General features: G+C 45.5%; 1 protein-coding gene across 1 annotated transcript in view; it reads left to right on the top strand.

The window, feature by feature from the left end:
• Positions 1 to 23,292, top strand: part of ACOXL (acyl-CoA oxidase like) — a 360,344-nt gene extending 337,052 nt beyond the window's left edge. Inside the window, exon 18 of the mRNA XM_075562669.1 lies at positions 23,092 to 23,292. Within this exon, the coding sequence (XP_075418784.1) occupies positions 23,092 to 23,292 (201 nt within the window). The remainder of the gene's footprint in view (positions 1 to 23,091) is intronic.
• Positions 23,293 to 23,498: the final 206 nt, after the last annotated feature.

The raw sequence follows: 23,498 nt of genomic DNA, 5'->3' as shown, positions 1-23,498 counted from the left end.
ATGTAAACACTCACTTAATCCATAATCAAAAGTTTGGAATTACCAAAGTGATGATAAACATCCCCTCACCTCAAGAAGGACATTAATCCCATCTTTATGGGCGATTACTTCAAATGTGAATGAACTACAATCTCCAATCAGAGGGCAAAGATTGTCTGAATAGAAGAAGAACACAGGACCCAATTTTATATTGTCTATAAGAGAACCATTTTAAAACAAAAGATCCAAATAGGATAAAAGTGAAAGAGTAAAATAGTACTTGCGAATAGAAACCAAAAGAGAATTGGCTACACTAATACCATAGAATAGGCTTTAAGTCAAAACGATTACAGGAGGCAGAGAAGGAAATGATATAATGTGTAAAGGATAAATTCACCAAGGGGAAATATAATTATTAGTATAAATGCATCTAACAGCAGAACCCTCAAATATGTGAATCCAACACTAATAGAACTGATGAGCTCAAAACAGAGAATTCTACAATAAAAGTTAGAGACTTCAATGCACTACCTTGAGTAATACAGCTGGATACAGTAATACAGCATAACAAACAAATAGATTATCTGAACGGCATCATAAACCAATCGACCTAGCCAACATTCATTAAACCGCTATTCAACTACAGAAGGATATAGTCTTCGCCAGGGCTCAAGGCTAATTCTCAGGGGAGAGCACTATCTTAGTTCACAAAACCAGTGTCAATAAATAATAAAGGATTAAAATCATGCAAAGTAGTGTCTTTGACCATAATGGAATGAGATCAAAATTGGTAATTCGATAAAAACTGGAAATTTCATAAAAACATAAAAATCATTAAACACGTTGAATGGAGCACAATGAAATAATCAGTGAATCAAAAAAGAAATAACCACCCAGGATTGATGAACCTATAGGGACAGCAAGTAGAATAAAGGTTTTGGGGAGTGGGAGGTGGTAAAGGGAGAGGCCGTCAAGGAGTCCAGGAAGAAAAAGGAACGTTTGGAAAGTGACTTTGGTAGCAAGTGTACAATTCTGCTTGACATGATTGAACTGTGGAATGACATGATATATGAATTAAATCCCAATTATTAATAATTGTTTTAAAACTGAAATGTCATCAGAGTCTTAAGTAGATGGCCAGAAAAATTAAAAAGATTTAGGGATCAGTGAGAATGAAACTACAAAGTATCAATTTATGGGATGCTGTAAATGCACTATACAGTGGGTTGTTAAAGCTACCAGAAAAGGAGTCTAAAGATAAAGCCTGGCTTTATACCTTAAGAAACTAGAAAAGAAAAAGCAAACAAAGCCCAAGAAACCAAGAAGGAATTAAATGAGAAAAACTGGGATTGAGATGAATGAAATGGACTAGACAACTAATGGAGAGATTTAATAAAACCAATAGTCGATTCTTTGGAAAGATCAAAATTTGCTAAACCGCTGGCTGGTCTGTCGAAGGGAGAGAGAAGATTATAGTAGCTGAAATCAGAAATGGAAGTAGCAGCATGACTATTGACCATACCGGTATTACACCGATTATTACAGAATACAATGAGTGATCACACCAAGTTCAATCAACAAATATCGGCCGTCGAGTTCCAGTTCAAGGACGCACGAGATTATTCTCAACACAAGGCGTTTAAGCCTGTCTCTGCCACCAGTGAATGACTGCAGACAACTTCTCTTCGTCAGACACTCATTTTAGTTTCTTTGGGGTGTCTTTAAAAAGGTGGGAGGAGATATTTTTGTGCCGTGGAAAAACTATTTTGGGGTCAGGGCTCACATGAAAATTTTAACAAAAATCAAGTAGAAATCCTAAATCATAAAAGCTTTCCAGCAAATTTACTGGAATGTTGCCCCCACATAAAACAACGATTTCCAAGTAGATCAAACACTTTGGGGTGTTGGGAAGACCTCACGATCAATTCGAGGCAGAAAGGTCAGGTCAGAAAGTTATAGGTCTGTTAGGGTATATCTATCTTGATAGCATTCCTTCAAGGATTTAGGAGAATCATGGGGGCTTAGAAAGAAGAAGTTCTAAGAATATGAAAAACTAACTTGGTGAGCAGAAAGCCAGGAATGTTCCACTAAGATTTTTTTTTTTTAAAGTTTTCCCCATCACAACGATGTACCTGCTCATTGACAAAAGCAAGGGCTGCCCTGTGAGAATTGGCTTCAGAAACCCATCCACCTGACAGCACCGATCTCCCCTTTCAGACTTTTTTTGGTTCCCCAAATCAAAGGTCCTTGCAAAGTCATGATTTGAGTCCCTCAGGAACGCCCCCGCCATGTCTCCCGTGATGTCACGCGGAATTCCTCAGGAAAGGGTCAGAGAGAGCGCAGCACTGCCTTCACAAGGGGCTACATCTCCTGGATAAAAGGTCAGGAAACAATGGCTTCACGTCTTGATAATTTTGTTCAATAAAGGTTTCTATTTATTTTGTAGCAATGGTTTGTTTTGTTGTTTTTTTACTGAAAATCTTCATATGCTGCCAAACCAGATAACCTAGATGAAATGGAAAATCTACTGTATGTATAACAACTTCACAAACTGATTCAAAAAGAAATAGAAAATCTCAACAGACCATTAAGAAGAGATGGAAACAATAATAAATTTTTAAAAAACTAAAAAAGTTAAGTCCAGGACGATCGGACTTCACTGATGGATCCTGTGAATTTTTAAAAACAGATTGGCACCCATTCTTCTCAAACTACAACCAAAAGGGGAAAAAAATTAAGTAGGAGTAGGGAACACTTCATAATTCATTAGGTACTAATATCCCTTATGAAATTGGCACAAAATCCTCCACAAAATGCTAGCGAATCAAATTCAACAGCATATTAAAAGGATTATAGACCATGACCAGTGGGATTTGTCTCAGGAATGCATGGATAAGTCAAGCGACGAAAACCAATTAACACCCGACAGTAAGAGAATGAAGAAGAAACCAACACACCTCAACTGGTACAACACAATCATTTGACACACCCCACACCCTTGTATAAGGAAGCACTCAGCACACTACAGACAGAAAGAATACTCCTCAAGACGACTTAAGAAAAATCCACAACGAATACTCTATGGTGAACTCAAGGCTGTACCACTAACTCAGAGCAAGACAAGGTTGTCGCCTCTTATCACTGTGATTTTACATTGTACTGGAAGTCCTAGCCAGTGTGATTAGACAAGAACAATAAACAGGGTATTCAAACGGAAAAATAAGTACAACTATTTCTATTTGCAGGTGACATACTGTATACAGAAAATCTGAAAGGTCCCACAAGAAAATTGCTAGAATTAGCAAATTCAGCATTGTACTAATTTTAATATATTTCATTTCTTTTCCACCTCAAAACCTGTTAAAATTCAAATTGCAATCATATATACTGAGACATTTGTGGAAATTAATTTTTATGATGAAATCTTTTGTGTATGATCTCAGCATATGATATCTACTTTACTTTTATCTGATCCGGTAGGACAGGGTAGAACTGCCTTGTGGGCTAGAACTCTTGGGGAGAGCCCCTGCTGTCTTCCGAGGGGAGATCGGTGGTTTTCAACTGCTGACCTCGAGCTTAGCGGCCCACTGGATGCAGAGCCACGCACTGACATTGGTCCAGGTGCTTTCACTGCATGTGACGAGAATTCAGAAAGTTCACGGATCAGTAGAACTGAAAGTTCATGGGATGTTTTTCACAAACTTTGAAACCCCTCCCATATCTCTCGACGTTAACTGATTTTTCAGGTGTATCTAATGTGCTGATCTATCGGGTGAGGGTGTACAAAGTTTATCAGTTTTCTATGAAAGAAGTCACACATATTTTGATATAGGTCACTGATTATAATCCCCATACTCTCCCATCACTTATCTGACTTCCTCCCTTAGAGTTCCTGGTTCTCTTCCTCCTTCTTCCTGAACCCTTCTTGCCTCCTGAACTGTGTCCTTGGACAGTGCTGCCCTTTTGATCTCAAACGACTGATTAAGGGGCCTGCCCCTCCCTCGTGTCTTTGCTCCCCTGGCTGACCTGCCCGGTGTTTGGTTCAAACTTGAGCCATGGGATGGAGTTTGTTTCCAACCCAAATGGTGACTATGTTCTCATGGGTCCTACCAGTCTCTCTCTGAACGAGCAAGCTTGGTCTTTTTTTTATGATTTTGAGTTTTGTTTCACATTTTTCTCTAAGTCTATCCAGGGCCCTCTATTGTGATATCTTTCAGAGTAGACAACAGTGATAGTTGGACACAACTATCTACTTCTTCTGGTCTCAGGGTCTTGGAAGCTGAGACCCCCGTGATCCATTCCTTCTTTGGACTAATTCCTTCCACGTGGCTTTGGTTTTCATCATCATTCTTTGCTCTGGATGAGGAGAGACCAATAGTTGCCCCTTAGATGGCAGCTCTCCAGCTGTGAAAACCCGGTGTGTTGCTACCCACCACCGTAGAGTGCAAAGCACTGTCTTTGTGGACTGTGCGGTGCTGACGAACCTTGGTTCTCCCCGTGGCTGTGGTCCTGAGCTCTCGGAGCCAGCAACTCATTCTTCTGGGCTATTTCATTGTGGCTAAGTTTTCATTAACTTTTTTTTAAAGAGGAAGATCTTCAACAAGATGGGTTGACACAGTAGCTTCATCTTTGGGCTCAAACATAAAAACAGTTGTGAGGATGGCACAGGACCGGGCAGGGTTTGGTTCTGCGGAACACGGGGTCACTGTGAGTCAGAATCCCCCGACAATGCCTACCAACCACATGAAGTCATTTTCATAACTTGGCTCCCTGTATGCCCTGCTATTTTTATTTCAGCTACTGGAATTTTGATTTCAAAAATTCTGCTTTGCTCTCCTCTTCAAAACATTGATGTGTTGTCCGAAATGCAGGTATAGATACTAAAAATGTAACCTCGTTTAATTCTTATAAAGATCTTCCAAGTAAGGCCAAAACAATCCCCAGTCAACAAATGAGAAACCAAAGAAGTCAAACGACTGCCTCCAATCCTATAGCGCCTAGAAGCGAGAGCTCCTAGCCCCAACTGGAGACAGAGGAAGCACGGTGGCATGATCCAGCTGCAGCCCTGCTTGTTCCCACATGTGCAGAGTAGAATTTCAGGGTTTCTAAGGTGGTGATCTCTCAGACACAGCTTGCCAGGCCTGTCTTCGGTCCTCTTGGTGGATTTGAACCTCACCTAGTCTAGTGCTTACCCACGTGCGCCACAGATGGCCACAGAGCGACTGGTAGGTTCAAAACACCAATCCTTAGGTTAGCAGTCAAGTGCTTAGCCATGAAGCCACCAGGGCTCCCTCCCGGAGTAAGTAAAATCCATTTACCTGTTCAGCAAGCAGCTTAAGTGTCGCATTATCAAACTGAAGCCTGCAAGAAAGGAGGTTGGGTTGATATAGGTATAGAAAATGTATATGTTTATATGTATTTATGATATGAATTCTTAGAGATCTAAATTAATCTCCAAGACTTTAAAGAAGCACACTTAACTCTGGCAGCTCAAGGATGTCAGGCGCATGCACATTCATTTCACTGTAGAGACATCAGAACTGCCCTTCCGACTCAATGGTTGTTGCCCGACTTTATTGGAATGGGAACTGAGGTTGCCCTTCTGCTTAGCTAAGGACAGACAGAACTGAGGCTTCAGGGCTGGCTTTGGGACCCCAGCCCAGTGCTGCGGTAGTGTCCCTGAGCCCGAGAAGTATGATCCGCTGCCTCCCCCTCGGTGCCTTTGCCAGACCTGGGCGCCCAGGCAGCTCAGCAGTGGTGCCCCGTGGCTTCAATCTCACACTCCGTGCTCGCGGGCCCTGTGTGCCCAATGAGTTTCAGGGCAGGTCTAGAATAACTATGCATTTTGTCCCTGAAAAAATGTAGCGGCCAGGCATTCTCCTGGTTCAGCCTTCACTGACCCAGACATTCATATTTATTTTGCTTCAGATAATTATCAGCATGAGTGGCTTTTTAAGGGAGAAAACCTTTCAAAGTAACTCAACAATAGTTAACAGTTGTAACCACATTTTGCTTTAAAACCAATTAAAAAAATCATCAGCTTCTTAAAATGGTGTGTTTCCATGTAGGTGACTCTTTGGTCTTGAGTCTCTCACTTCATTCAAGGTCAGCCCCTAAAGTCAACTTACGAGTTAGATCCAGTGGCCTCGCTTTTCTCATGTGGCCTCTGTCAGTGCCCTCCGGGAGGGGAACTGTGGGTCTTGGTGACATATGGAGAAGCAGCAACTTTCTCCACGGTCAGCTTGCACTAAGACATAACACAGGAAGAAGTCTTTCAGTCTACGCACATGTGTGTCAGAGAACCATAGCCCAGCTTCGAGCTGCAGATCAAATACAGGGCCCTGTTCAGATCCACCTCACAGAGCCATATGCACATGCAGGTGATAATGGACCTTCAGTGAAGGAAGAGAGGACAGCATGACCCAAGCTCCGCGGGGAGGGAGGAGGGCTGCTCCTCAACCCCTGGAGGCAATGGGAAAGTGCTGGAAATTGCAGTGCTTACAACAAAACCTGGGAAACGAGGTGCTAATACCTCTGAGTATGAGAAGGAAGAAAATGTTCTAAAATTGATTGTGATGATTACACAACTCTTCTTAATATGTTTGAACTATTGAACTGTATGATAATGTGAATTATCTGTCAATAAAACTGGTCAAATAAAAAAACCAACTTGTTCAGAAGGGGAGAAGATAAATACGCTCATGAGCATATTCAAGTCACCTCGACATACCTTCCCAAGTGACAGCTACTCGGGAACCAACCCAGCAGCAGCAGGGAGCCCACGGGCAAACATGTTGGTGATGTGTGGTCTAGGCTCTTGGATTGCTCTGTTCAAGCCTCAAATGGCCACTGGGGTTTGGGTTTTTATTGCAGTTCAGTCAACCAAATGGTTAAATACTGAAGGGGCCAACAGTGTCAAGACCATTGGCTGATGGGCCCTTCAAGATGTCCCGAGTAGGCAGACCTTGAGACAGTGGTTCATTTTTAGGAGCTGTGAATAAGAAAGTGCCGAAGTATAGCAGGTACCAGGCCCCAGAAGCCAGGATGCTGTTTGATGTCTTTGAATTTCCAATGTGGATAAGTGTTTATTAATTGAAAGTTAAGTGCAGAATATAAATGGCGTTATTCCAAAAACCAAACTCACTGCCGCCGAGTCAATGCCAATTCATAGCGACCTTACAGGACAGGGCAGAACTGCCCCTGTGGTTTCTGAGACTGGAACTCTTCCCTGGAGTAGAAAGCTCATCTTTCTCCAGAGGAGCAGCTGGTGGTTTTGAACTGCCCACCTTGTGGATTTCAGCCAAATGTGTAACTGCTACACCACCAGTGGAGTCCTTTGTTAGAGGGTAAAACAAAACAGAAAACTTGGAGTCGAAAAAACAACCCGGAGAAAAAGCTTGGGGGAGAATTCCAAGCTGGGAAGACGGTGTTGGAATCGTGACCCTTCTCAAACCTTCACTTCAAAGGGAACCTATTTCCTGTGCTCAGGAGAAGACGGCACGTCTGCCTTCACGTCCTGCACACACAGAGGTTTGGCTGGTCTCCATGCTGTCATACATGTTTCTTTTTAATGGACATTCAGATTTCCTATCCGTCTATTTTCTTTTCCCCAAACCACCCGCTTCAAGGCAGACTTAACCGATCTGCAGATAGCCAGAACCCCAGGCAGCATGAACTTGTGGACTGAGGTTTTATACACAGGACACTGAAAACATGCAACCGAGTGGGACAGGGAGGTGGGGTTTCTCAGTCCCTCAGCTTTGCCTGGAGTCCCCGGGGTGTGGGTGGGGGTTGGGGTGCAAAAGCTAAGGGCTTGGCTACTAACTGAAAAGGGGGTGGTTTGAATTCACCCAGAGATGCGAGGTTTGGCCATCACAGCCATTGAGAACCCCCTGCCGCACAATTCTGCAGGACACACACACACACACACATGCACTGCTGCCAGGACTCAGAGTGAACTTGATAGCAACTGAGTGTTTTGTTTGGCCTTGCCTGCTACCCAATTTTCTCTGCAAGTACTTTGACAAAGGATGCCTGACTTCGCCCCCATCCACTCCGCCCATCCCCTGGACGTGACTGCATGCTAGTGGGCATCGGGAGAACGCTGCCTCTGCCATCCAGGCCGAGGTGGAGAAGCTGTTGGGCTGGGGTGGGGAAGGGCAGCTCCTGTCTGGTGGCTAGGGTCAAGGAAATGTCACCACAGTGCAGTGGTCCTCCAGGGAAGACAGCTGAATCTAACTAATGTTAACATACTCTGTGCTTTGAAAGCGTCCCAGAACTGGTTCACTTTGCTGGGACTGCAGGTTCCCCTCCAGGAGATAGCAAGGATCAACGATTATGTGGCCCACCTTCTCTTCCAGAGACCCTCAAACCAGGACATAGGGGTATAGCAGTGCTGATACAGACCGCTGCTGAGCAAGGGGGCTCTATCTTTTCCCTGCCCCTCCTGCCTTCCCCCATGCCTGCTCTTCAGTGACATAAGCACACTGTGAAGCCAATGTATGCAGGCCATCCTCGACGCCCAGCTGAGGTTACAAAACACATGTGGGTTTGCTCTCTTTGTTTGACCAATAAAAGGCATCTGGAGGTCATCCCTCCACTCCACTTCTGGTTTCCGAGTGGCAGCCACCTGGCCAACCCTCACACTATGCCCAACAGCATGGCTTTGTGTATCTGCGGAATGAGCCAGGAGCATTCTGTTTCCTACATTCAGTGATAACTTGCTAGAACCACAGGAGAGGGCAAGGCGCTTTGCTTAGCAATGGCCTCTGAGTTTCTCTGGCAGCTGTGTTATACTGGGCGCCTAGGGGAGAGGCAGGAAGTGCTGGATAATTGGGGGACCCCTTCACCACGAGTCTTCAGGTTTGTCTTCTGGCTTCAGAATACTAAGACTTTCCTGCTGCTGAAATGTATACCACGAATGGGGACACAGTGCAGGAATTGTGCCCGATCTGACCCCACCACATAGAGGCAAAACACTAAGGGTGTGCAACACAACAGCAAGGGCAGCACAGCAATGAAGTCCTGAGGGAGTGCCAAAAATAGACTTTGAGGCCAGGGCGTGGCACCCCATCAGACTCTACCAGAAAACACTCTTAAAGGTCAACAAACAGACCTTGAACTATTTACAGGGTTTTCTTTTTTTTTTGTCATTGGTTTTTGTTGTTTTGTTTTGCTGTGTCTTTTGTGTGTGTGTGCATATTGTTATCTCTGCAGATCTATCTAGATAAGATAGGCGGGATAAACAATCTGGAGGAGAAAACAACGGGACCGGTGGTTGGGGGTGGCCGATGTGGGAGCGACAGGGAAAGGAAGTGGGTATTAACAAACCCCAGGACAAGGGAACAACAAGTGATCTAAAATCGATGTCAAGGAGGGGTATAGGAGGGCTGATAGGGCTTGATCAAGGGCAATGAAACTGAGAGGAATTACTGAAATCCAAATGAAGGCTGAACATGATCATGGAATAAGAGGAAAGTGAAAGGAAATAGAGCAGTGGTTCTCAACCTTCCTAATGCTGCGATCCTTTAATACAGTTCCTTATGCTTTGGAGACCACCCCCAACCATAAAATTATTTTCGCTGCTACTTCATAACTATAATTTTGCTACTATTATGAGTTGGGCAACCCCTGTGAAAGGGTCATTCAACCCACAAAGGGCTTGCGACCCACAGGTTGAGACAGAGGAAAGAACTAGGAAGCAAAGAGCATTTAGGTCTAAATACAGGCACAAACATATGTAAGTATATTTATATATGAGGATGGGGAAATAGATCTATGTGCATATATTTGTAGGTTTAGTATTAAGGGAGCAGATGGACATTGGACCTCTACTCAAGTACTCCCTCAATGCAAGAACACTTTGTTCTATTAACCTGGCATTCCCAACATGAGAGCTGAAGACAAATGTGTGCATAAGCAATTGTGGTGAAGAAAGCTGATGGTGCCTGGATATCAAAAGATATAGCATCTGGCTTCTTAAAGGCTTGAAGGTAATCAAGCAACCATCCAGCTCAGAAGCAACAAAACCCACTTGGAAGAAGCACACCAGCCTGTGTGATCATGAGGTGTTGAGGGGATCAGGTATCAGGCATCATCAGAACACAAAATCATATCATTGTGAATGAGTGGGTATGCAGAGTGGAGACCCAAAGTCCATCTGTAGGCAACTGGACATCCCCTTACAGAGGGTTGAGGCAGTGGGGGGTGGGAGGGGGGACGGGACAGTGGGGAGACCAGCCAGAGCCAGTCAGGGTGCAGTATAACACTGATGAAACGTACAACTTTCCTCTAGTTCTTTAATGCTTCTTCCCCCACCCCACCCCCACTATCCTGATCTCAATTCTACCTTACAAATCCACCAAAGTAATAGAGCATGCACACTGGTACAGATAAGAGCTGGCAATACATGGAATCCAGAACAGATAAACCCTTCAGGACCAGTAATGAGAGTAGTGATGCCAGGAAGGGAAGGAGAAGGTGGGAAAAACGGGGGAACCGATCACAATGATCTACACATAACCCCTCCCTGAGAAATCGACAACAGAAAAGTGGGCGAAGGGAGACATCAGACAGTGTAAGACATGGAAAAATAATAATAATTTATAAATCATTAGGGGTTAGTGATGGAGGGAGGGGAAATGAGAAGCTGATACCAAGGGTTCAAGTAGAAAGAAAATGTTTTGAGACGATGATGGCCAGAAATGTACGAATGTGCTTGACACAACGGATGGATGGATGGATGGATTCTGATAAGAGCTGTGTGAGCCCCCACTATAATAATTTATAGAAAAAATTTTAAAAAAAGAATGGTCATGCTGTCCATCCATACATACCCACACACAGACACACACACACACACACACACCTTTCAGGAGGTTGACTTCCGCTGAGCGTCAGCAGGCACGGGCAGGCTGGCACTGCTGTTAGAGATGAGATGGGTTTATTAGGATTCCAGGCTGTGCATGAAGCACTGACTGCACAACAGAAATGATCACGCAAACCAACAGCGCAAACTCACTGCTGTTGAACTGATGAGGACTCCCAGCAACCCTATAGGCAGAGGAGAACTGCCCCTTTGGACAAAGCGGAGGCACCACAGGCTGCACGAGTCTGGGCAACGTTCTTCTGCTTGCCAGCGCCCCTGAGCTACTGCTTTTTAAGCAGGATGTTGGGAGTTAAGAATTGGGGAACCAAGAGTTGTCTCTGTGCAGAGGTCTTCCCAATTCCCGTCCATCTTGCTGGATCCATCTGAGGCGTGGGGCACCTTTCCCTTCATCCCTTCACACTCTTTCACCTCAGGTAGGCCCACTCTTCTGCCCACATGCACCCCAGTTGGGCATATCCCCCCACATATGAAAGTTTCGTGGCTCTCTACTTAACTCTAACAAGTCGGTTTCTCTCTGAAAATATCCTGGCGTTTCCTTGTATGCACTTCCCTTCACTAGCCCCCCAGACAGAGGGTTTCAGTTCATCCAGGTTCAGCTCCTGCTCTTGCATCCTACCTGGGACAATAGGTAACGTCGTGCTAAACAGAGAAAAGATTGAAGTTGTCAAGGGTTTCAGTTTGCACGGATCCACAATCACAATGCGCGTGGAAACAGCAGTCAGGGATCAGAAGGCTCGCTGCATTGGGTCGGTCTGCTGCACAGACCTATTTAAGTGCCGAAAGCAAGGATGCTACTTTGAGCGCTCAGGTGCGCCTGATCCAGGCCGTGGTCTTTTCTAATCACCTCATATGCCTGTGAAAGTTGGACATTGACTGTGGAAAACCAAAGAAGGATCAATGCATTTGAATTCTGGTGTTGCCGAAGAACATTGCAAGTACCCTGGACTGACTAAAGATCAAACAGACCTGTCCTGGAAGAAGTACAGCCAGAAGGCTCCTTTGAGGCAAGGATGGTGAGACGTCTCATTCCATGTATTTTTGGACATGTTGTCAGGAGAGACTAGTCCCTGGAGAAGGCAACATGTGGTAAAGTAAAGGACCAGCGGGCGAACAAAAAGGCCCTTAAGGAGATGGATGGACACAGCGGCTGCAACCATGAGCTCCAACCGAAGAACGGCTGTGAGGATGTTGCAGGACCGGCCAGTGTTTCCTTCTGTGGTACAGACGGGCTTCTGTGCATCTGAACCAACTCAGTGGCATCTCACAACAGTAACAACATCTGAACTACACGTGGCAGCCCTCTCAAACCGATGTTACACTGTTCAGATACGTGAAGTTCGACATTCCAGGACCCATCACACAGTTCTCTATAACAACGGAACTTCTCGGGCATATTCATTCACTGCTGGCCGTTTGTGAGACTTCTGCTTCTTGAAGAACAATGTAGACAGAAAGTGACTCCTTCTCAGACATGTCCTCTTTGTGGTGCTGGGGATGGCATTACTTACAAGACTTAGATAATTTGGTGATAAAATACCATATTCTCTTGTAGCTCAAACATTGTAGATTTGAAGTTAATGAAGGGACTTTATCATAACTACCTAATTGTTCATTTCATAAAACTATCTTTATGGAAAATGTTGCCAAGAGAAGTATGGGGCTACTTTAATCCCAGTAACAATACATTTATATGGTTTCCTTTATTCTAAAGGGAAAGCTATATGCACTCTTCTTTTAAAACGTTGCCTCTTATGAATCAGTACCAGTATGAACAGACATCAGAAGTTCTTGTTAATTGGTTAAAATTGGTGCCTCTTTTTCAGAATTCTTAACCATCACCTGCACAATGATGATCACCAGACTTTGTAAGGCAAAGTGTCACATAGTTGTAAAGAATCTGTTTTCTTACCATGGTAGTTAGATGATTTTATGTCAGATTGAATTTGTATGAGTGTCAGGGTGGAATCCAATCAGCCAATCAGCTCAGCCTGCGGATGCCTCCTTGAGGGTGTGGCCTCCTGATCAGCTGGGAACCTGGGTACCTTCCACTCTGCTACTTCACCTCCCTGCTTGCTGGGACGCTGCTCTGATCCTGAGAGCTGTCAGTGCCCTGCCATGTTTCCGCCGACTCGGGATTCATGTGACTCTACCTCCTGGCCTCTGACCTTCCTGCCTTCCGGATCAGGAATCTGGAGAGGGACTTAGGAGTTAGGGAGTAACAGTGCACTTATAGACTTAAGAGTTGGACCGAGGTGCGTTGCCTTGTTGATATATAATTACTTCTTGATAGGATCTCTTTCTGGGTGTCACTGGATTTGTGTCTCTAGACAACCTGGTCTAACACAATTACTAATGATAGAAATAATAACAGTAAGAAGAAACTGAATAAGAAACAATTATTCAACCCACCCACCCCCACTTACTTAATTATTAGGTCTTAGAGACCAGGTAACCAACCAAAAAACATCCAGATTTGTGCCCATTTCAAAGAATGGTGACAAAGCAGATTGCGGAAATTATTGCAAAATATTACGAATATGACATGCAAGTAAAACTTTGCTGAAGATTATTTTGACATGGTCGCAGTGGTACATAAACAGCAACCTGCCAGCAATTCAAGCCACATGCAGAAAAGGCCATGACACAGGAATGTCATTGCTGATGTCAGAGGTGGCTTGACTAAAAGCAGGGATACTTGTGTCTCAGTGTGTTATTGAATGTTCAAGTGCACTTGACAGTGTGGATCACAGCAGTCGATGGCTAACATTGAGAAGAACAAGAATTCCCAAGCACTCTACTGTGTGCCTACAGCACCTGTGCCTGGGCCCCGAGGCCGTCATTCTACCATAACAAGGGGACGGTGCACGGTCAACATCAGGAAAGGTGTGTGTCAGGGTTGTATCCTTTCACCATACTTAATCTGTTTGTTGAATGAATAACCTGGGAAACTGGACTATAGGGAAAATTCTGTCAAGATGAGAAACAGGCTAATTACTAACCTTCAGTATGCAAAAGATACAACGTTGCTTGCTGAAATCAAGGAGCCCTTGCTGCCCTTGCTGAGAAGACCAGAGACTAGAGCTTTCCTAAAGCATTACTGTAAACAAAACCAAAATCTTCACTGGACCCACAGCCAACATCTTGGTAAATAAAGAAATGCTGACTCATTCTTTTGGTACCATGACTCTCTTCCATCAATCTTCTTTAAAAGTTTCCTATAGTGGTCAATATTTTACCCTGTAGAATCCTTTAGCATTTCAACTTGAGACTTCAGCCTTCTATAAAGCAGTGGGAAATTGTGTGGTAAGTAGCTATGTAAGAGCTGGTGTGTCATTCTTTTACCTTAATCAAGCCAGATCTCTTGTACCAGCGGTGCTAAATACCACTCATTCAAAATCAACATTTTCAAAGGATTTAGCATTTCCCCCTTTTTAATTAGTCATGCTTTCTTCAAAGGGCGGCGTGGACATGGGGGGGCATTCTGTAGATTATAGAATGCAAGGGTGAGTTAGGCCTCATCTGGTTCTGGCTATCCTCAGGGGTCTGTGAGGTTATGGCCAAAGATAGAACGTTTATGTTGTCAGAGCTCCAGAAAGAGAGGCGCAGGAGCATGATGAGGGCAGCGGATGTGCAAGTGTGACTGGCACGATGGACGGATGGATGGATTGTGATAAGGGTTGTATGAGCCCCCAATAAAATGATTTTAAAAAACAGAGGAGACAGAGAGTGGGGCTAAAACACTTGAAGAAATACAGTTGCAATCTCCCCAAATTTGACCAACTTATGAGTCCTACAGATTCAAGGAGCTGGACAAACCCTGGAAAACCCCAAATGAAATCATACGAAGAAACATCGTAGGGAAACTTCTGAAGACTAAAGACAAAGGAAAAGCTCTTGAAACCAACAAGGGAGCAGCGCTACTTTACCTGGAGGGAGAACCCAGATTTCTCATCAGACACTGTGGAGTTTAGAAGGAAGGGACATCACCTTCTTCAAGTGCTGAAAGATACGAACTGCGGCCCATCCTTCAATGTTGTCAGTTGCCATCAAATCGGTTCTGATTCAAGGAGCCCCCTGCGCAGGACAGAACTGATCCACAGCGTTATCAAGGGTTCTGCCTTTCAGGGAGCAGGTCATCAGGCCCCTCTGGGTGGATTTGAACTGCCAACCTTGCCGCCAGTAGTTGTACACTTAATCATTTGCCCTACCTGGCCTCTCCTAATTTTATATTCTTTTAAAACCATCTTCAACACAAAAGGAGGGAAACGAAGTCCTTCTCAGTTCATGGAAAACTGAGAGAATAGCTCACAAACCAACCTACTCCAAAAGAAAGGATAAAGAAGTTCTCTGAGCAGAATGTTAAAGAAAGGAAGAGCATAGAAAGCAAAAATGTTAGTAAATAAAACCTGCTTCTTTCATCTCTTGACTTTTAAAGTTACACCTAGCCATTGCAGCAGAAACTGTAACGCTGTCTGATGGGGATGTCAGTGTCTGCAGAGGAAATGTTTAATGTAATTATCCTGTAAGGGGGACCGGTTGAAAAGAAGTATGGTTTCTATACTTCACTCACACTGATACAATGTCTACAAAGTATGAATGTACAAAACACCAGAGGAACCATTTTTTAAAGTTACACACGAGGAACCATTTTTTAAAGCTATACAAAGATAGGCACTCAGATAAAATGCTACTGTTCTTTTATTAAAGATACATTGTTTTATGCACCCCAGAAAGAAGTATTGGGAGATGTCACCAAATGCAGCACATATATTCTATATAGGATATATACAATTGGGGGGGGGTCTGTTTTAGAGTTGATATCATATACTATTTAGAAACTTACTAAAGGCAAGCAGGTGGAGCATGGTCCTGATCTAGGCAGACATTGCAGGTTAGCAGACCGACTTTGATCAGTAGACCTAGAGTGTGAAGATAGGAGGAAGCTGCTTAACAGTAGCTGATGCTCGTGACCCCATGAGTGAAAAAAATAAAAGTATGTATACCTAAGAGGACGCTATCTTAAGGGACGCTAATCATTCCAAGGCACTTAAAGTGTTAGGCTTCCTCCTTCAACAATGGCGTTGCGGTAAGCGGCCGCTCCGTGCAGTTTGGAAACGATAGTAGAGCAGAAAGAGAAAGCCCTGCTCATCTCAAATCCCTCTTTACAGTATTATGAGAGCACTGACCAAGGCGAGGCTATATTCAGTTCACAGGTAAATTACAAACAACTTTAGGGACATTAAGGAGACTGGAAGATGAGCGGAAAGGGACTGACACGAATCTAATATCTAGTGAGTATCTAGTATGTCGCAGGATGAGTTAGCGTTGGGGATCTTATTTGTAACATGAACATATTGTCATCACCTCCCTCTCACTGCCATCCAGTCGATGCTGACTATTGCAACCACTCTGTAACTGTGTCCAACACTTTAACTGTTTAAGGGAACAAAAAGCCTATCTTTTTCCTCTCAGAGCAGCTGGTGGTTTCGAACTGCCCACCATGTGGATCGCAGCCCAATACATAACCACAAAACCACCAGGGCTCCTGTGATTTTACCTAATCCCTACAAAACCCTGCGGGAGGAAAATCTTCTGACTATAGATGAAGAGTCTGAAACTCGGAACTATTAAATGACCTGTCCACGTTCTTTCAGCGAAGATGGGGACTGATGCTCACACTGATGTCAGGCTGGCTGTACGAAAGCAGTAAGTAGTTACTGCTTGCATGAGAGAGACCTAATTCTGCTACATGATGTCGGATGACAGAGACCTGCTCATGTGATGATTGAGTAACAAGTTAATGAAGAGTGTGGAGGACAAGACAAAATGAGCTTCCTTGGGCCAAGTATAAAATGTGCCTGAATTGTGGATGATGAAATTAGTTAAGGGAACTCAATAAGCCAAATAGCATTAAAAGGCTCAAATTCACAATAAAATATTTTATTTGGGCCTGAAAAATGACTGTGGGCTCTGGGGAAGAAGCATCATTGGACCGAAGGAGGTAATCTTGTGAAGCAAGGCCTGAAGGCAAGGCCCCCAAAGAGGAGAGCCGATTCTCAGCCCCTGTTTTAGTGTCGAGTCAAAGAGAGCCAAGAAATTATGGGATGACTTTCTGGGGTTGAGAAAGACCAAACACAAAGAGATAAATTAACCTTTCTTTTGATGAGAAATGTTAGCAGAAACATGCCTGAGGGGAGTGTGCTGACACTCGGTTAATTTACTGTTCTCACACACCATCTGGAGAGGTGGTAGTCACTGAAATAAAGCGATAAATGTTAATACTGTTTCACACACAGTATGCAAGGGTTCAGACGCATGAAAAGAGATACATGGTATCGGAGTATCTGTCCCTATTCCCTAGCTAACGTTGCTTGTCATTTTGATACTGCTGTCACATAAGGAGCGGGGTTCACCAGGGACTGTGCGTGGATGTAGATCCTCTCTTAAGGATACACGGTAAAGCGATTTAAGCACAAAATACTTTCCGAAATGAAAAATAAGCAAAGCACTGCCGCAGAGTGGATGCCAACCCATAGTGACCTTTTAAGACAGGGTACAACTGCCTCTGTGAGGTTCTGAGACTGTAACTGTTCATTGCAGTAGCGAGCCCCTCTTTCTCCCATGTGGACTTTGTGGATTGCAGAGCAACATGTAACCATTCCAACACCAGCATCATCTATTGTGCTTAAGATACCCTCGGGAGGGAGCCCTCGGAGAGGTGGATTGGCGCAGTAGGCGCACGGATGGAATCAAACATGCTAGCAATGGTGAAAATGCCACAGGACTGAGCAACCTTTCATAGTTGTAGAAAAGGCTGCAAGGAGCTGGAATTAACTCCATGGCAGACATCTGTCTGTCTGTCTGTCTTTCTACCAAAACTCACTGCTATCGAGTTGATACTGACCGGATAGGACAGAGAGGAACTGCCCCTGTGGGCTTCCGTGACTCAATCTTCACGGGAATAGAAAGCTCCACCTTTGTCCTTCAGAGAGGCTGGTGGCTTGGATTTCCACTGCCAGGGCTCCCGTGTGGACAGAACAAGGGGTTCCTCCTTGGTTTACACCGGGAAAGGTATGCATCTGTGTTGTATCCTCTCAATTTGTATGCTGAGCAAATCACCAGAGAAGCTGAACTCTCTGAAGAAGAAAGCAGCCCGGGATTGAAGAAAGGCTTGAGGCCCCGTGCGACGCAGCAGCGGGCAGAAGCTGGCTGCATGAAAGGGAGGAGGACTTGAAGCACTCGCCTGCCTCAAGATCAAGGACTGCAGCCTTCTGACTGGATTAGAAGTTAATGTAAATAAACCCCAAGTCCTCACAACTGGACCAATAAGGAAACGTCATGATAAACAGAGACAAGATAGAAATTGTCAAAGATTTCATCTTGCTTGGATCCACTACCAATGTTTAAGGAAACAGCAGCTCAAATGACAAATTGCATTAGGTAGACTCATGCATACGACTTCTTTAAAGTGTTGAAAAACAAGGATGTTCCTTTGAGGAATAAGGTGTGCCTGATCCAAGCCAGGCTATTTGATTTTTCCTCTTGTTCTTTCTTTCTTAATTAGTAGTATTTTTTATCATTTTATTGGGGGTTCTTACAGTTCTTACAACAATCTATGTATCAATTGTATCAATCACATTCGCGCATATGTTACCATCACCATTTTCAAAGCATTTTCTTTCTACTTGAGCCCTTGATATCAGCTCCTCCTGTTTCCCTTCCTCCCCCATCCTCCTACCCTCATGAACCCTTGATAAATTATAAATTATTGTTATTTTCATATCTTACTCTGTCTGCTGTCTCCCTTCACCCAGGTTTCTGTTGGTCCTCCCCGGGGGCTGGGGGTGGGGCGGTGTTATACATTGATCCACGCGATCAGTTCCCCCTTTCCCCTGGCCCTTCCCCCTACCCTCATGGTATTGCTACTCCTGTTATTGTTCCTGAGGGGCTTATCTGTCCTGGATTCCATGTATCCAGGGCTCTTATCTATACCAATATAGATGCTCCAGTCTAGCCAGGTTTGTGAGGTAAAACTGGGGTCATGATAGTGGGAGGAGGAAGCATTCAATAACTAGAGCTGCGATTCCCAACCTGTGGGTCACAACCCCTTTGGAGGCTGAATAACCCTTTCACAGGGGTCGCCCGATTCATAACAGTGGCAAATGACAGTTATGAAGTAGCAACGAAAGTAATTTTATGGCTGGGGGTCACCACAACATGAGAACTGTATGGAAGTATCTCAGCATTAGGAAGGTTGAGACCCACTGAACTAGAGGAATGTTGTGTGTTTCGTTTGTGCTATGCTGCACCCTGGCTGACCGGTTCCTTCCTTGAGACCCTTCTATGAGGAGGCTGTCCAATTGTCTACAGATGGGCTTTGGGTCTCCACCCCTCTTGTTCGCATCAATATGATTTTTTGTTTTGGATCTTCTGATACCAGATCCCATTGACACCTCATGATCACACAGGCTAGTGTGCTTCTTCCACGTGGCTTTGTTGCTTCCCTGCTAGTTGGCCACTTATTTAACTTCCAGCCTTTAAGACCCCACCAAGCCTCGAGGACGACACTCCTGCTCGGAGCAGCCAATGCACAGAGAGGACCTTAGGACCAGCCCGACCATAACACACGACGTCCCCTCACTGACCCACAGCGCTACAGGGGACAGCACTTGAGACACGTGTATGAATTGTGTCTGTTCTGACATACCCCCACCCCCATCCCCACTCCCCAGAGCACAACAGAGCAACAAAGCAACAAAGTTTCCGAGGAATCCTGAAAACAGACTCTGACATGGGGTGGGGGATGGGCAGAGCTTGGCACTGCACCAGACCCGATCAGAAAACATTTGTTGGGTCAACAGACAGACCTGGAACTATTCATAGGCTATTTTCCCCCCTCATGTCTATCTACATGAGAGGCAGGATAAACAATCCCGAGGAGAAAACATTGGGACAGACAGTTCAGAAGGATAGGAGAAGGTGAGGGAGAAGGTGGGGGGAGTCAACAAATCCAGGGACAAGGGAATAACAAGAGATCTAAAATTGATGGTGAGGAGAGCATAGACTGCCTGCCTGGTGGGGTTCAATCAAGTGCAATGTAGCTGAGAGGAACTACAAAGAGCTGAATGAAGGTTGAGCATGATAGTGGGACAGGAGGAAAGTAAAAAGAAATAGAGGAAAGAACTAGGAGGCAAAAGACATTTATAGAGGTATAAATACAGGCATGTAAATACGTAAATAAGTACATAACGATAGGGATATAGGTTTATGTACATTTATCTATATGTTAAATAGAAAGGTAGCAGAGGGACATTGGGCCTGTACTTAAGTCCTCCCTCAATGCAAGAACACTTTTTTCTATTAACCTAGCACTCTGTGATGCTCACCTTCCTGACATGATCACTGAAGACAAAATGGGTGCATAAGCAATTGGGGTAAAGACAGCTGATGGTGTCCGGCTATTAGAGGATATAGCATCTGGGGCCAGACTAGTTTCAATTGCCTCCTATACCCGTGAAAGTTGGATGTGAAAACCGACAAAAGAAATGATGCACTTGAATTATGGTGTTGGCAAAGAAGATGGAAAGTACTGCAGACTCCCCAAAGAACAAACCTCTGTGCGGGAAGAAATATAGCTGGAATGCCCCTCAGAGGAGGATGCTGAGACTTCATTTTATGTGCTTTGGGCATGTTCTCAGGAGGACCAGTGGCTAGAGGAGGACACCATGCTTGGTAAGGTTGAGGAGCCGTGGGAAACAGGAAGGCCATTGACGAGACAGATGGACACAGTGGCTGCAATCGTGGGCTCCGGCATCACAAGTGACGAGGATGGTGCAGGACCTGGCAGGGTTTCCTTCTGTTGTATCTAGAGCCACCCAAAGCAACTTGATGGCATCCAATGAGAACATCTGTCTGGCTGTCTCTCCATCTGAACCTCCAGTGCCCACACAATGCCCAACTCTGGATGGGCCTCCAATATGTATTGAAAAAACAAACAGAGCCCAACAACAAACTTGGGCTCAAAAACTGGTTATAGCATAAATAATGCCTGTCCCTTCAAGCTAGTAAGCACTTCAGAGTCCCATCATCATCATCATCCATAAAAACTGGACGAAGAATGGAGCCAGAATGTTAGCCCTAGAAAGAATGCTCTCCGCCAATGCCCAGTCCGCCTAGCCAGCACGCCCTCTCTAGGTGCTGTTGATTGCCGGGACCCTCTTCCTCACCACCCAGGGATTTTATTTCGTGCTTGTTTCGAATTTTCCTTATAGTGAGTAGAGCTTTCTGTAACTTTTACCTGTGGCCTGTTACGCTGTTTGGCATTCACCGAAAAGCAAATTACTCAGTTACCCTAAAGGACCTTGTGGGACCTTGTAGGACCACCGGCCCTGTGAGTTTCCGGGACTGTAACTCGTTAAGGGCGCAGACCCCGTCTTTCTTCTGCAGAGTAGCGCGGGTGGCTTCATAAGGCTGAGCTTGCGGTTAGCGGCTCGTTGCACAACGACTAAGCCACCGGGGCTCCTGGTCTGGCCAAATTATGTAACGAGAACTCAAACCGCATGCTGCCAGGCCGATGTCGACTCATCGTGTCCCCATAGAACAGAGTGGACTGGCCCCTGTGGTTTCTGAGCCCGTAACTCTTTATGGAATATAAAGTCTCACAATTTCTCCCCCGGAGCAGCTGGTGGTTTCATACTGCTGCCCTTGTGGTTAGCAGCCCAACGCTTCACCGCGATCCCACCAGGGCTTCTCGCACAATGAGCCTTCATATAATTGTGTCTCTCCCCGCCCGGCCTCCCCATCCTTGCTTACATATGGTAAAATCCGTTGTGTTCCATCCTATCAGCCCACACAGAACAATGATCGTTACAGCAGCGTCACAATCTGTGCGAAGCAGAGGGGTTGTGTGCACCACCTCGTGGTTTTGAACTGGGAGGTGAAAGGCACTGAGAGTTGACAGATTAGTCAGAGTTGTGTCAAGAGTATTAATTACTAACTTGGTCAGTGAAAGTTCATCATAGCGCATCTTGCAAATATGATCAAAGCGTTTTTCAGTACTGATTTGATGGTGCTTAACCACAGGCTGTGAAGAATGAAGTTTTTCATTAGAAACTATTGATGTGATCGAGCACATTGCAGAAGAAGGTGCTTATTGTTGGACGCTTCGCATCCATGTGCTTAGCCCATTTCTGGGACCCGTAGACCCTGAATGGCAGGCTGGACCCGCCCGACGCCTGGGTTCAAACAGCAATCAGTACAGCTCAGAGGTGACCACTTACGTGCTGGCAAAGGCGGAGCTGATGCCTCTAAAACTATATATATATATATATAAACTAACAGAAAAACGGTCGAGTTGGCTCTCATTTTCCAAGGGAAAGAAGCATCCCGCTGACTGACAGGTGGAGGGAAAAGGGAGACACTGGAGTAGCGGCAGTCTAGCAGGTTCCCCGGAAAGGGAGCCAGGCCACTCCATTCTGAACTTGCTTCCCTGTTCAGTTTTAGCAGCAAAAAAGTATTATTTTTTTTGGTGGTTTCCTTTTTCGTAGCAATTTAAACGGGCATTGGCACTGAACTCTTGGAAAAGGCAATAAAACACACCCTGCACAGTTCCTCCAAATCACCAGCCCCTCCCTTCTGCAGGGCTGCCTGATCCCAGCCTCCCAAAGGCGGTGAGAATGCGCTGCTAATGGCAGGCCGGGTTCCTGGCTGCAGCTGGGTAGCAGGTGTGGGCAGGGGCTGGCACTTGGATGGGCACTTCCATGGTGCGGGCACTTCGGGAACCGCTGGGCGTCGCCAGCAGCCAGCCCAGCCAGGGGCTCACCTGCTCCCAAGCTCTTCCCCTTCAATTGCCTCCAGGCGCCAGAGGGTGGCACCCCAGGCCTCTGTGGGCAGCAGAGAGCCCAGGAGAAGGGACAGGCAGGCCAGGAAAATTGTTGATAAGAGTCCTAGAAGGAAGTCAGGCATTCCTAGGTAAAGTTAGGGCTGTACCCCCACTCCCACCCACTGAAGGAAAATGCCTGAGTTTGAGGTTTCTAAGAGAAGTTTCCCGGAGATTATTCATAACCAACCTAAGCCTCTGCCTGCCATGGCCCTAGGGAATTTGAAGGGAAACTAGTTTCTGTAGGCACTGGGTGTGCGGGTGGCTGGGTGGGCGTCATGCCGCTGGCACTAGAAGACTGTGAGCTTGCCCCATTTCTGACCAGTTCTTGTGTCTTATTTTGCAGTTGCTGGATTTGTGCGACTTGGTCAAGAACGACGCCCTGCGGGTGATCTCCGCCTTTAACATCCCCCACACCTCCCTTCATGCACCAATCGCTGGAATTCCCAACCCAAGGGTCCCCTGGGCCTTCTACCCAGAGCCCCTACAGCCCCCGGCAGGAATAGAGGCGCGCTCCCAGCGCCACCGGCCTGGAGCCAAGTTGTAACGGCCCCGCGGGAAAGCGTGTGACCCACTGGGAGCTGGGGCATCCTTCGCCTGGGAGAGAGCTTTGGGATTTTTGAAGCCTGGGGTGCGAGCTGTGCTTTATTCTCTTCCTTGAAGTGCCGCCTGTCCGGGTTGAGACCCCTCCCCACTTCCGGCGCGCCGGCTGCCACCCAGACAGAAGTGGTTGTCCGGGATAGTGAGCCCCAA

Source organism: Tenrec ecaudatus, chromosome 11 (assembly GCF_050624435.1).
Source record: "Tenrec ecaudatus isolate mTenEca1 chromosome 11, mTenEca1.hap1, whole genome shotgun sequence".
Lineage (NCBI taxonomy): Eukaryota > Metazoa > Chordata > Mammalia > Afrosoricida > Tenrecidae > Tenrec > Tenrec ecaudatus.
The sequence above is the reverse complement of the archived record's forward strand: the minus strand, read 5'-3'. Positions and strand labels throughout refer to the sequence as shown.